Raw genomic sequence first — 14,010 nt, 5'->3', positions numbered from 1 at the left:
TCGGTCGTCGGCCCGAGTGCTCGCTTCTTCAGCTGATTTCCGGATAAAGAGGAGAGGGAGTTGTTTGTTTTTCATTTACGCGCGCGAGTTTATCACTCTGTTATCACAAGTTTGCCACGGTTGTCGTTTATCGCGCTTTTTTTCTCCGTCATACACGCGCCGTGTCGTGCAAAGCTTTGAAACTTTCCCTACGTGTAGATAGCAAGTCGTTGGACACGAGGATTAAACTTCCGAGTCAATTATTGGAAGACAGATACATTGATCGTGAGGCGATTCTTTAGCGAACTGGATCGTCGAGAACGAAAATAGTATCTTCAAGGAAACCGGTTTACAGTTCCACGAAAGACTGAGAGTGGACGACCGGCATCGTGACAGGATGATAGCGATTCGAGGAACAGCGTCGTGGTTCTACCTGACAGTTTTCGTTGTTTGTCACGTGGCTGCTGCAGTACAGCCCCACATCGTTTTCATTTTGGCCGACGATCTGGTGAGCTGTCAGTCATTTCGTTCATTTGCTATTATAAGCTTCATGTACAGAGTGGTTCAGGTTTCTATCAAAGAGACTTTCTCACGTTGCTCTATGGGTATAAAATAGGAAAAGAATGAAAAGAAAGAAACCACATCGATGAACCGTATAACGTGAAAAGTAGAGAAAAATGGCAACGATTCGTCTTAAAACTATTTCTTCAAATCACCTTAACGATTATTATCTCGTCATCTTGTAATAAATGAACTTGCAGAAGTAAGTTATTAATCTCTTGATAATTGAATATTAATCGTGTTTTTACGTAATGAAACCTGTACAATCATCTAGATATTGAAGGTCGATGTAATTCCAATGCTAATAAGTATACTCGTTTACTCGTTCTTTTATTTATACCTATAAATTATTCCGAGGATATGTAACTCGAAAAACTTACGTCATTTTGTACATTTTTTGTATTATCGAAATTTATAGAAGCCAACATACAAGTTACAAACACTTCGATATATCAAAGACGTCGATTACCGTTGAAACAGTTCGATGAATATTTTAATTGTCGCGCCTAATTAAATCCGTCGAACAGGGATGGAACGACGTCGGATTTCACGGATCGGGACAAATCCCAACGCCAAATATCGATGCTCTGGCATACTCGGGCTTGCTGTTGGACCGCTATTACGTCACTCCAATTTGCACACCGTCCAGGAGCGCTTTGATGACCGGCAAGCATCCCATTCACACAGGAATGCAACATGGGGTACGCGGCTCCGTCATTAACTATTCAAGCGCGTAATCGGCTTGTAAATAAAACGATGTTGCGCTAAGGAGGATTTAACAACCGCAAGCATTAATTCCACTGTGGTTCGTTGCACTCCGACAATACCAGTTTCGTTCCATGAAGAGAAGAGAACATCGCGTTGCTGTGTTTGTAACAATTTTTGAACCGGAATTATTTTTTTTAATAACGAAATTGAGTCAGTTGTAGTATTGTCTGATCTGCGTTAAAAATCGAATACTTGACAGTCGAGTGAAACGAAAGATAATATAATTAACTTTATCGACAGTAATTGTTTGACTTTAGACAAATTAGATATTAATTATCGGATTATAGAATTTTTATGAAAATTACGCTGTTATATTTTCGCTATTATATTTACAAATTATTTACACCAACTATTCGATCTCACTTACTTCTCACTTTGTTTCCATTGACTTCATACTTACGACGAAAGCATGGCTGACCTTTAACTGTTGGTATTACGGAACCTTACAAAATTGGTATTTCGGTGAGACAAGGTTCGCCTTTTTTAATTATGAAAGTCCGAGAAATCGGAGTATAATTAAAGTTATATGGCGTGGAATTAGGTTCTGAAGTGCGCCGAGCCGAGAGGACTCCCTCTTCACGAGAAGCTTTTACCGCAATATCTTCGAGAACTTGGCTACAGCACGCACATCGTTGGTAAATGGCATTTGGGATTTTACACGAAAGAATACACGCCTATGTATAGAGGATTCGATTCGCACATTGGCTTTTGGAGCGGTCATCATGATTACTTTGATCATAGTGCCGTGGAAAGTGTAAGTAATTTAATTTGCATCTTTTAACAGCGTATCCCGACAGAGACTCGGACAAACCGTCAAATATACTATACACGCGTTAATGTACTACGTATACAGAAAAATGATTGCAAAAGTATTTTTACATATCCTAATTCCCCAAGGAAGGATTTTCTAGGATCTTTTTTTTGATATTAGGTTCTACGTTTCGAAATTATTATTTTATTAAACGATACGAAATTTATTACTGTTGGATCTAATTAACTATCATACGAATACGATAATGAATAAATGCGGTGGAGTACAAATACTTTCCATAGTCACTGTGTATTTTAAACGTCATTAAAAGTAACGCATTCGTTTCTTGTAAAAGATTGAGCTACGTACTTTGTATTTGATAGAAAATATCAGATACAGATGATATCTTTGTATCAGATAGTAGAAACGTGGAAAATCTTGAGGAGAAAGAAATTTCAATTATTTTCTAAATCGTTCATTCTAAATTCTTCGTTTAACTTAATTACGCCGCCAAAGGGTTAAATTAAATCGTTAAAGGAGGAGAATACTGTACAATTTAATTTGAATGCAGCCATATTGGGGATTAGACATGAGGAGGGGATTAAATTCAGCCTGGGATCTCCACGGCCAATATTCCACGGATATTTTCACGAAGGAGGCAGTGAAACTAATCAATGATCATAACGCCAGTCGTCCGATGTTCCTCTATTTATCTCACGCGGCTGTACATTCCGGAAATTCTTACAATCCTCTGCCAGTACCCGACCAAGATGTCGCCAAGTTCACCAATATCTTCAACTACGAGCGTAGGCGCTTTGCTGGTAACTAGAGTACGCTTTCTTTTACCAATCCACGTATAATTTTAACACTACGATTATCGATGACCAAGGCATGAAGTTTGTACTAATAAAACGAGAGATGAGAATACGGTACATTACCGTCCTTAAGTGTGTTGACACTGACTTATTTCTAATAGAAATAAAATTACTTATTTATTTCTTTAATTAGAAAATTACTAGTAGAAAGACTCAGGACCATTTTATTCTTCGCTGGAGCTATCGCATAATATTGCGATATGGAAAGTAAAAAAAAAAAAAAAAAGGAAGAGTAGTAATCCGAATTTTCTCTGTAACTAGTCTGCCGGTCGAGACGAATGTGTTGAAACTTGGTGTTTTCTTTTGCTATACAAATCGACGAAAGCGTTCACGTATGCTTGCACTTATGCTTAGTTTTGAAAATACATTGTTCCAAATTATAAGTCGTTATTTCGATTACTCTGACAATTGCAGCGTTAATCTTGTTTTTCAGAAAACGATATGATGACTTTATTGCAGGTATGCTGAGCAAGCTAGACGAGTCGGTTGGCCAGGTGGTCGAAGCGCTTCGCAAGAAGGGGATGCTAAAAAACAGCGTGATCGTGTTCTCCACGGATAATGGCGGGCCACCGGCCGGTTTCAATTTAAACGCCGCTTCGAATTGGCCTCTGAGAGGCACAAAAAACACTCTCTGGGAAGGTATTACTGAAAGAACACTCACCTGTATACGATTTTCCAATGCGAGAAAATAAAGCAAATATAGAATTGAACGACCAATTTATCCTTATTAGGAGGCGTTAGGGGAGCCGGTTTATTATGGTCACCAAGATTAGTGCGTCCTGGGAGAGTGAGTAGACAATTGTTTCACATCAGTGACTGGTTGCCAACGCTTATAACAGCTGCTGGAGGAAATCCATCTAATTTGAGCATCGACGGGATGGACTTATGGTACGCGCTGAGTGAAGACACAGAATCGCCACGAAAAATGGTTCTTCATAATATCGACGATATCTTTGGAGTGGCAGGAATCACGTATGGAGACTGGAAGTACATTCAGGGTAAAAAGTAATTGTAGCTTTATCATCAGGAAATTGGGAGCTGCAATGGCGTGGTAAAGTTTCCGGTCGATCGATCCTTTCTCTTTATATTCCAGAACGATACCTGAAGAAATTTCGAAATAATATAATATAAGCGTTACAAGTTAAAAAAAAAGAAACAGTTGAATAAATAAGCATTGTTATATGGTTTTATAATATCAGTTAAAATTCTTTATTAGAATAGAAAATATTGGAATATAAATATTATACATATATTTATAGTATTGGAGTAGATTATATCACAATACTTCGATTTAGAAAATATTGGAAGATTATATTTTAGAATACAAAAAATCCATGTGGCCGGAAAATTTTGTAAACTACCGTGTATTATGGTTTCTACTTCTCAATTTCATCCGAATTCGTTTTATTTAATTATTATATTTTCTGGGTTCTAAGGGTCTACCTATAATGGTCAATGGGACGGTTGGTATGGCCCATCCGGAAGGGAATGGGTTTATGATATCGGAGGCGTGATCGGAAGTACAGCTGGTCGAGCAGTGGCCAGCGCCGGCTTGGCTTTGTCTGCAGACGCTATTCGCAGGCTTCGGGAAGATGCTATGATTAAGTGTCCTCCGAAAAATGATAGTTTGCCACTATGCAAACCACTGGAGGCGCCTTGTCTGTTCAATGTCCAACAGGACCCTTGCGAGGATAATAATCTTATAAACAAGTGAGTGAGACAATTTCTATAATATCAACGTTTTCAACGTCTTTCTTTTACCGATGACACGCGCTTAATGATGCGATTTGCTTATTTTTGGGGGGATTTAAGGTATCCTTCCCTCGTGACCGAGCTGCAAGACAAGCTACGTAAATTAAACGCCACTGCGATATTACCTGGCAACCTGCCATGGGATAACAAAGCGAATCCAGATTATTGGGATCACACGTGGACTAATTTCGGTGACTATCTGAACGTATTCGCGAATAATGTCAGCTGAAGCTACACGAGCAGGAGAAAGAAAACGGATAAAGGACTAAAGTTTGGCAAAGTACGTTGGTATCTTCGTATATCTTTAGACACGCAGGACTATGAGGTAAATGCATCTCGAAGGAAATCTTTATTAATGATTTTTCCTCGGTCGCCTTTGTCAGCCCTAGACCATCATCCTGCCCATATGGAGATAATAAAATAACAGGTGCGGGATTATAAATAGTATCTCGTTTATTCCTTAATCTATACACTTCGATCTTGTCGGGCCACAGTTCTATCCAAGTGTGTATAAAGTGGGGAGCGAAATGGGAAAAGGAAATTTGTTCGAAATGAAAATGGGACGTCCTTGTGTTGGCTAGAACGTCAGAATAGGTCCTTCTCGATGATCAAGAATATCTGTAAATACACGATAACACGCGTTATTTATTGCACGGAACTGAAAACATGTTCCCTGAGAAGGAATCTACTTACTTCCCTCTCTAGTTCACTGATACGCAATGCTAATACGATTTTATTTACATGCGTGAATTATTTGGCCAATGCTATTTTTATGACTGTCTTGGATTTATCAGAAACAAACAAACAATTCCATATTCCTTCCAGGGAATTTCTTTCCTTTATGAGTCTGTCGTATCTTTAATAGCGTACCTTTGGCAATACTCCACCATGGCAGGGTAATATAAGTAAGAAACGCGTTCAAGGGAACGGATTGGGCCCGTCTGGTCTCTTTCCAGAAATGGAAGGTCTGTGTGAATCCTCGCATCGTCCACAGAGGGTTGTAAGCGCCGTCGTCCAATTCTGTTAACACACAGAGAACGAACCGATTATTGCTAATAACTCTGAATATCGAACTAGGTCAGAGGCTCGATCAACGATTAAGATCCTGGAATGATTCGTGTCGATAAATTATATGAAAGCAATCGCAGGAAATAAATCTGGTTAGACGATCGACAAAAGTGAATTAAGATTAAAGGATCAGATGTGGGGTCGAGGATCGGGTAGCTGTTTAAATTCGTGACGTTGAATGGCTGAAATAATTGTTCGCAAAGGTGAAAAGGTGTAGCACGAAAATATGTAGAGGTGTTACAATGATGCACATTAGCTACAGGTGCGCAGAATAAATAAATACGAAACAGGGATGCACTAGCTTCTTCTTTCTGCGCACAACGTTCGATATTTCATTTTTTCCTCTTTTTGCATTTGTTGCTAATTTATTAATCTCATTTCTTTGTATTATTCGTTCGTTTCATTTTTGTTTATTTATTCGGTAGTTCTCTTTTTCTATATTTTGTTCGCGCACTGCCGAAGATGATCGGACGCTGTGAAGCAGAAAGAAAGGGTGAATCGTTGTTACTACCACACGGACAGTTCGCATTCTACGATTTCTATCTCGACTCTATCGGTGTCAGTGAATACTTGTCCCTCATCGTGGATGACTATGTTTATACCGGTGGTGAAACTCGCGTAACGAAAACGGTCGCTATTTTTTTCACGTTATTTCGTATTCGTTACCATCGCGACATTTTTAGAGCCGCGAGGTATAAAATTAATCACCCTATAAATTACTGTTAGAAACCACCACCAGCACTAGTGAACACCGTCACGACTGTTCCAACAATAATCGCCGACAATAATAGTCGATTGATCGCACCCCCGTTGCCATTGTTATTTCACCATCCTCATAAACACAGTCATTTGTTGAGCATGGCTGTACAAGTTTACCTTCCTAACTAGGAATGTATGAATGTACAAGAATACGGGTTGAGTACAATGGACAACATGACTGCTTTTTGGTGTTGCACGAGCTGCTCGATGAACGACCATTATCCTCTGCATATAAAAATTGAATTTCTCTCCAGTGTAAATTGTTAATTCTAACTTTACAGTTTTCGACGCGTATCGCTAATCTTCCAGTGTAGGCATAATTGTTTCTAATAACGCGGCTACTCCTATTATTAATTTTTACGCAACTCTTAAATCTCTCTCTCCGATGTTAGCTTCTTAGTTTTCCAATCTTCAATACAAATCTAATTTCCTACTTAGAAGTAAGAATTTCTGGACAAAGCTACTCGTATTAACTTCTATGCAACTCTTCAGTTCCCCTTTAATCAGTCTTTCAATTCTCAACACAAATCTAATTTTCTTGTCTAGAAATAACTATTTCTAAACAAACGGGCTGTTATACTAAGTTCCTTGTCTTATTACATTTATTAAACGTTATGCAACGTTTTCTTCTAGCGCTTCAAACAGACCTTAGCGTTACACAAGCTTATCAAACGGAACTTAGCTACCTCTAGGGAAACCAAAAAATCGTTCCCACCTATCTATGCTAACCATGTATTTCCGTAATAATTCGGCTTAATTCGTAAATTCCGCAAAAGAAAGCGGTCGTTCACAGAGCAGACCCGTGTCCTGTACGCGTGGGCGCGTGATCGGGTGTAGAGATGTGTCGGGCAGGGGGAAGAAGAATTTACCCTGTGAGCCGGGGCGGCGCGGGAGCTCGCACCAATAGTAGATAGCTGTGCCGTCTGGTGTGACTCGATGCGGCGGAAGAGGGTTGCCTGCGAAGCTGCCGGACAATGCTCGTCTTCGCCTCCTTCTAGGCAGAGTGGCGCTCTGTCTGTGCGTGGTCAGGTTGCCTCTTGTAATACGGGCGTTCGCGTTTTTATCTCTCATCTGCTCGTCGTTTTTGTTCTTGTTTCGGCCAGTGTAGTATTCTTCGTGATCCGAGCCAGCCGAACGAAGACGCCGGCGACCATCGGTCCGACGTACCCTGACCACTTCGTCGTCGCTGAGTCGTCGATGCTCCTCGTCGTTCTCCAGGTTGTTGATCCGCTCGTGATTAATCTGACCGGTGCTGTATGGCCTTCGTTTCCGGTTATTGTCCTCCTCGTACGGTAGTTCCTCCTTGCCATGCACCAGAATCGCGCCCGCGTCCAGCTTCTGTCTCACGTTGTCGTCAGTCAAACAAGCTGCTGCTGGCACGAGTATCTCGCTACCCACTTCGATATGGTTGTGTTGGTGGTTGCGGAGGCCTGCCACCAGATAATTCGTTTCGACATTGTGCGCGCGCTCGTGTCGCGTTTTCACGATTCTTTCGTCCCTTCGTCTCAATCGTTTTGATTGGTTCTTATATAACGTAGTACACGATATCGAGATTGCTCTGGGATTCGTTGGCTCTATTCGATCGGTTATTGTACGATAGATTGGACGACGTCCAGATTGATTTGAGATTTGCCGGCTTTATCGTTTTAATCGGTTCTCGTAGATTGGTTGATATCGAGATTGTTTTCAGGTTTATTGGTGTTCGAGTTAGTTCTTTCGGAAGACGAGAAACGCGAGAGACGAAGAACAATCGTTTTGAACACGCAGGAGCACGCTCACCGTGTGTTTCGTGATAGGCCTCCTTGTGATTCGACGAGTTCTCATTTTCGGTACGTTCCCACGAGTTACGTTGCTTTTGCTTGGGACGTTGTTGCCTGCCAGAAAGGAAAGGGGATCTTCGTCGCCTGACTTGAGGACTCCTGTGATTTCCTGGTGAGCCCCGGCCGCCCCAGCTGCTATCCTGTAGGTCGGCTACAAAGGAAAGAGCCGGAAAGGCACGTGACACAGATTAGAGACAATGTATTTCTATATCTTTTCAGTTTGGCTTCTTTTTCGATTTGTTTCTGTTTTCTTTTTTTATCTTTGAATTTTCATTGGCTCTATTTTGTCTGATTTTTTTAGCTCAATCGTCCATTTCGCGACAAGCGTACGAGATTCGCGTGTGGTGGTGTTGGTGGTGGTGCTCTACAGCCGTTTCTTCTCGACGAAATCTCACGTATTTTATCTCTGTTCGTTTCTCAGAGATTTTCGAACGATCTTATCTGCGAAATGTACCGAACCACTGCGTCTCGTGGCACTTGGTGGTCTGAAGGAATACAAGAGCATGGGTCAACTAGGTTCTTTCGAACCGATCTCGAGCTTCGCGTCTCGGCAGCAAGAAAAAACAATCACGAAGATGAAAGTGCCTCTGATCATCACGTACGCGATCTTAAACGAACACCTTTCGTATTAATAATCCAAAAATATTCAGAGACGTGGTAAAGAAAAGCGTTCTTGGAAACACGGAACTCTTGCGTCTCGATCGTAATCATCTAAACTAAAAAAACTAAATAAAAGGAAATCTAGAAAAAGAAAAAAGATCAAACAAAAATTCTTCGAATAATAATCACAGATCGATGTATCATCGAGACCGACTCCTAAGAGGATCAACTAACTATCGAAAGAAAAATATGTGCAGAATACACAGATACGTAACACAACAGCATGCACAGTCGACTCTGAAAGGTACAGGCACTAGAAAGAACAGGGAAAAGGTAAATAAGTAAGATTATTATCTTCATCCGCGACTTCCGTCCCGTCTTCGTCGAACTTGGACTAGACACCATGAAAGGATAACAGTTTGTAGTTACCGTCTCGAACGTCTCCAGCTTCGATTTCGTTCAGTCCATTGGCCATCGAGTCCAGACCCTCGTTCTCTGACCTGGCTTTCGTTGCAGCTGTGTCTGGTTTCGTTCTCCAACCACCCCGGACGAAATTATTCAAATTGGCGCTTGGGTCGGATAGCCTTCGTTGATGTCGATACATAAATAATTCCTCGGCGTCGTCCCAATCAGCGTCCCAGAGGGAATCCGTGGCACAGTAGCCAGGTTCCGAAGTTGGTGTCTCCGCGCCTGAACCCTTTGGCTTCGTCACAGCCATTTCCGCGTGCCCCTTGCCTGAAAACAAGCAACGAAGGTTTTCAGGTTTCCATAGAAAACTAGAAGCGATCGATCGATTTGTTGAAGGGTTTCCTATTGATAATCGTACCACGAGGTCCCTTCATTCGAACGAATTCTATTCGTTGGGAAGCCGCGCCAGAAAACAAGCCAAAGGTCATACGCTGCGCCATTTTGGTACTGAGACTGGACTGAAAGTCAAAATGCGATGTTTGTTAATAATAGCTGGTGTAACGAGTTGGTTAGCATGACTTTGTTAATGAAACGTACTCTTGCGTCATATACTTTCTTCAAAGCGTCGTATCTGATAGACCCGAGAAAAATGACACCTTGAATGGCGCCCTCCCTGTCGGACGCAACCAATTCCACGCACACCATCTCCCCATCCCTGACTAGAATATCACAGAAAACTTCGTCGAAATTGTCCACCATGAAACATATATGCGGGTACGTCATCTCTTCGAGATCTCCTTTCGCGTCCATTCGCCGCCGACTCGGGCTTGCGTAAACCTTTTGCGAGTGTCTTCGTAATACCTGAAATATTTATTCGTTAACCCTGCTGATTTTCTATGAGCCAATTTCGCCCTGCTTTCGAGACGCAATAACGTTTTAAGAAAAGCTTTGGCATAAAATTGCAATGTGAAATCAAGTAAATAAATAAAGATTACAAGTAAAATAACAAAGAGAGAACAAATTAGACTAAATACTACCCTGTTCAAGAATCTCATCGGAGTTTCATCAGCAAACCACGGGACAATCCTAGCACCAAGTTTTCGCATTTCTAGATCATTTTTTACAATTGAATACACGTTTTCTAAACTAACATTAAATTCTTCAGCGATCAGCGAAGGTGATTTGACAGCACAAGTTTATGAACACGTTCAATGTTCTCATCGGTATGCCAGGTAGAAGGTCAACCCTGGCGAGCATCATCTACCATGTCTTCCCTTTTTTCTTGAGATTTTTCACCCATTTGTAAGTGGTTTGTTTAAGACGCGTCGAAAGAAACATAACTATACCAAAGACATTGCCATATAAGCAAACAGTATGTCGTAGACTGGCGAAATTTAATCTATTCATAGATAGTCGCTACCAAATAGTCGTAGCATTTTCTGAGATAACAGTAAAGACATTGTTCTACAAACTCTGTGAGCAGAAGAGTACATAATTCCTGTATGACTTCTTCTGATATTTAATATTCTATGTTGCTTATAAATTACGATAGAGTTTCATCTATCTGGGCGCATCGGAGAGGAAACGGTTTTTATGTAATAACAATTCTACGTAAAGATTAATGGGACAGCAAATAAAATATCGTTGCAACGAATAAAGTTCTGCTATATCGTAGTATCCCTTTCCTTTTCTAACGCAAGGAACGAAAGAACGACTCACTTGCAATTCCTTGGGACTCGTCCTTGTGCAAATCGCTAACGTTAGCGTGTAGTCGAACTGGTGCACGACTAGGTTCAGGTACACGGTTTCTTCCCAATCGATGTCAGGATCGCCGATCGGTAATTTTTTGCTGTCTTTTCGGAACACGTCCACTTCCGTTTCGAACTTTGGTAAGTATCTCGACGATGTTTTCACGTGTTTTTTGCGCACGAAGAAAAGGAGATCGTCGCCGTCGATCGTATGCTCCGCCTGGAAGAGGAAGTGCCTGACAAACAGGTCCGTCCAGTAGGTTGTACCTTGAAGTATCACGAAACCCGAGTCTGCAGGAATATAAACAGGAAATTATTAAGTCGTCCTAAAAATCTGCATGAAAAATATAAAGAGACAGCTGACTTTACGGTTATATCAGTGCAATATATTCCTCTAATTTATTTGCCAATTAATTTCTACTTCTTCCTTTCACTTAATAAGTTGTTTATAGAAAAACGATTCAGGAAATAACAAGGATATCGAAAACATCGTTGTAGTTCGAAAATACGTTCGAATATTTTGAAAATATCTTTCCTTTAGAGATTTGGATTGTTACGTATAATATATGCAATTATCTCTTCGCGGTCGCGGGATCCCATTTGGAATCGTTAACCTACTTGTCGTCTGTAACTCATACTATGCGCCTCAGATTCCACACGCTGCAATATCGTATATTCTGGAATTTAAAGCTTCTTAGCTCAAGGTATTTCTTTCGAATAATTTTGAAATATTCTCGGTTCTCAAAATCCAAGTAATAACTTGTGTATGAAAAAAAAAAAATGTTTTTTAAACTTCCCACAGACCATTCGGAAAAGGATCAATGTTTTTGTAATACGTTGCAAAAATCGTGCATCCGATATTATGAAAATTGTTTTAAGTAGAACTGTTCGATTTGATAAGAATTATATCCTTCTGAAATAAACGGTTTAAAATTGTAGAATGATTTAATATTGGCTAAAAGAACTAAAATAAAATTAATAAAAATAAATAAAGCAACTATTTAGGAAGATTAAACTAGCTAAAGTAGCGTTAAAATGAATAAGTTGATTAATTAGAAGAATGAAATATATTTAAAAAATTTAATGTATCTCTGGAAACAGAAAGGCGAAAGTTCGTATAAACAAGGGTAGAACTTTAGATTAACAGGGATAAAACGAGCGATTCGAAGTTATCTATGAAGGTGCAACGAGATAAAATAATCCTCGATTAAGCAGGAACTAAGAGCGAACGAATCTCGCTAAAGGCAATCGATAATCGATAAGAATGTTCCTCGAGGACTTAATCGCAGCCTCTATTGGCAGTTTGACATCTCACCGATTCCCTATCTGCTTTATTAAAGCTGTACGAGCTTTTATTAAAAACATGGATGAAAGTTGGCCTTTTCCGATCGTCGGCTAAAGCGGAAATAGCTCATGATCCTATATAAATATGTTCATTAACAACATCCTCGTCGATATCGAGTGCCTAGCTACGTACGTTTACACGCCACTTCAAACATCTTTCCTATTCGTAAAATAGAAAATCTAATCATGTTTCGCGACACGATGTTTGTTATTTTGTGAATCGAGTTATATACGCAGCGTGCATCTAATTGCTCATTGATACCGTGTCGCGTCATCTTACATTTATAGAATGAACGTATATGCAATAATTACTTGTCGTTCCTAGCGTATATCTTTCGCACGACTAAATCGTAGCTTGAGATCGTCAACTTCCGATAAACAATAGGCAACGAAAACAAAGAAAGTGTACAAGTTCGAGGATACAAAAGAAACGAATGAAAAGGAAATCGTCGGTCCAAAAATAAATGATTTCGAATGGGAAACAAAGAGAAACTAACAATACTAGACTCTAAAAAGCATTACGTGCATGGAATAAAACGTTGCGAGAATGCTTTGAAGCGCGTATCGCTGAAAATGCCTTCGACCTCGCTTCATCGTAATTAAGAATGCAAACTTATTTAAATTTATTCCTCCGCCCCGCTATAACAACTTAAACGCACCTATATTATCTATTAGACCTAGCAAAGTACTCATGCGTGCTAAGCGAAGAACGAAATAAAGAATCGAGTCTCCCAAAATAGATTTGAAAAATCGTCGATTAGCAACGAAACAGGCAAGCCATACGCAAAACAGTTTCGCTCGTTTTCCCCTTACACACACTCATCGATCGTGGAATCACCCTCGTCTGGCAGCGTCTGTCAAACAAAGGCACCGGTCCCTTCAGGAACACACCCTCGTCGCGTGCATTCACCCGCTTCCCCAACCTTATCGCCTTAAACCTCCCTAAACGTCCCTTAAACCGAACGAGTAGTGCTTCAACTTAAATACGAACTCGTACGAACCATCTTTGAGCATCTGCCTGAGTTCCTTGGTCCTTTGGAAGTTGATCTCCTCGAGAAGCTGCTCCAGCATTGTCGGTGGCCTGGTGAGGCCCGACGACGAGCTGCCCGCCAGAGTAGCCATGGTTAGCCCTCGTGGTTTAAGCAGCGATTCCTCTTCGGTTCCAGCTGTCGCCACGATCACACTCGGAAAAGCACCGCGTCGCGACGCGCGCGTTTCGTTGAATCACGGCTGATCGAGGGACGCAGTCACGTACGAGTCGAACGGAAATGTAGAGGTCATCGCGAACCGGCTACAATCGGCATCGCGTCTTTCTTCGTTGTTAGATCCACGCTTCTTCCGTGTATGTTCTCGAGGATGCCATACTGCCACGCTTTTATCTTTCCTCGAGGAACGAGCGCTAGTAGAGACGATGTTGATTCGCGTGGCAAGCTGCTGCTGTTGCTGCTGCTGCTGCACTACACCTCTACCACACGCTCGAGTTCACGCTTCTACGACAGATGAATAGCCAGCAAACCCGATGACGCGCTCTCGGTTCGCCAGCCGCTCGATAATTCCGCGCATGCGAGCAGCGGTGA

At 41.1% G+C, this 14,010-nt stretch overlaps 2 protein-coding genes across 3 annotated transcripts; one reads left to right on the top strand and one right to left on the bottom strand.

The window, feature by feature from the left end:
• Positions 1–12: 12 nt before the first annotated feature.
• Positions 13–5,133, top strand: LOC126918317 (arylsulfatase B-like). Its single transcript, XM_050726058.1, has 9 exons — positions 13–264; positions 335–487; positions 1,068–1,241; positions 1,850–2,062; positions 2,631–2,880; positions 3,394–3,573; positions 3,666–3,932; positions 4,371–4,644; positions 4,747–5,133. The coding sequence occupies exons 2-9, from the start codon at positions 377–379 to the stop codon at positions 4,913–4,915; spliced, it is 1,638 nt and encodes a 545-aa protein (XP_050582015.1). The 5' UTR covers positions 13–264; positions 335–376; the 3' UTR covers positions 4,916–5,133.
• LOC126918316 (uncharacterized protein KIAA0930 homolog) lies at positions 5,122–13,923 on the bottom strand. 2 transcript variants are annotated; one of them, XM_050726056.1, is made up of 9 exons: positions 13,435–13,923; positions 11,061–11,380; positions 9,939–10,202; positions 9,760–9,859; positions 9,363–9,668; positions 8,293–8,484; positions 7,383–7,943; positions 5,557–5,706; positions 5,122–5,304 (listed from the first exon to the last, which is right to left on the bottom strand). In XM_050726056.1, exons 1-9 carry the CDS (start codon positions 13,553–13,555, stop codon positions 5,264–5,266), a joined length of 2,055 nt encoding a protein of 684 aa, XP_050582013.1. In that variant the 5' UTR covers positions 13,556–13,923; the 3' UTR covers positions 5,122–5,263. The 2 variants fall into 2 exon arrangements, with proteins under 2 accessions (XP_050582013.1, XP_050582014.1); XM_050726057.1 differs by lacking the exons at positions 7,383–7,943; positions 8,293–8,484 and having other exon boundaries at positions 13,435–13,920.
• Between the last annotated feature and the right edge of the window lie 87 nt (positions 13,924–14,010).

This window comes from Bombus affinis, chromosome 7, assembly GCF_024516045.1.
Source record: "Bombus affinis isolate iyBomAffi1 chromosome 7, iyBomAffi1.2, whole genome shotgun sequence".
Classification (NCBI taxonomy): domain Eukaryota; kingdom Metazoa; phylum Arthropoda; class Insecta; order Hymenoptera; family Apidae; genus Bombus; species Bombus affinis.
Note: the sequence above shows the minus strand (reverse complement) of the source record. Positions and strands in the feature narration are given on the sequence as shown.

What these genes read in the sequence shown, in the direction of transcription:
- LOC126918316 (XM_050726056.1), bottom strand. Translation starts at nt 13,555, where the DNA reads ATGGCTACTCTGGCGGGCAGCTCGTCGTCGGGCCTCACCAGGCCACCG. An exon ending in CGAGTCCCAAGGAATTGCAA is followed by an intron (nt 10,203 to 11,060) that starts GTGAGTCGTTCT and finishes TAAATATTTCAG; the next exon opens with GTATTACGAAGACACTCGCA. An exon ending in GGCCTATCACGAAACACACG is followed by an intron (nt 7,944 to 8,292) that starts GTGAGCGTGCTC and finishes ATCTGGTGGCAG; the next exon opens with GCCTCCGCAACCACCAACAC.
- LOC126918317 (XM_050726058.1), top strand. Translation starts at nt 377, where the DNA reads ATGATAGCGATTCGAGGAACAGCGTCGTGGTTCTACCTGACAGTTTTC. An exon ending in TCATTTTGGCCGACGATCTG is followed by an intron (nt 488 to 1,067) that starts GTGAGCTGTCAG and finishes TCCGTCGAACAG; the next exon opens with GGATGGAACGACGTCGGATT. An exon ending in ATCATAGTGCCGTGGAAAGT is followed by an intron (nt 2,063 to 2,630) that starts GTAAGTAATTTA and finishes ATTTGAATGCAG; the next exon opens with CCATATTGGGGATTAGACAT.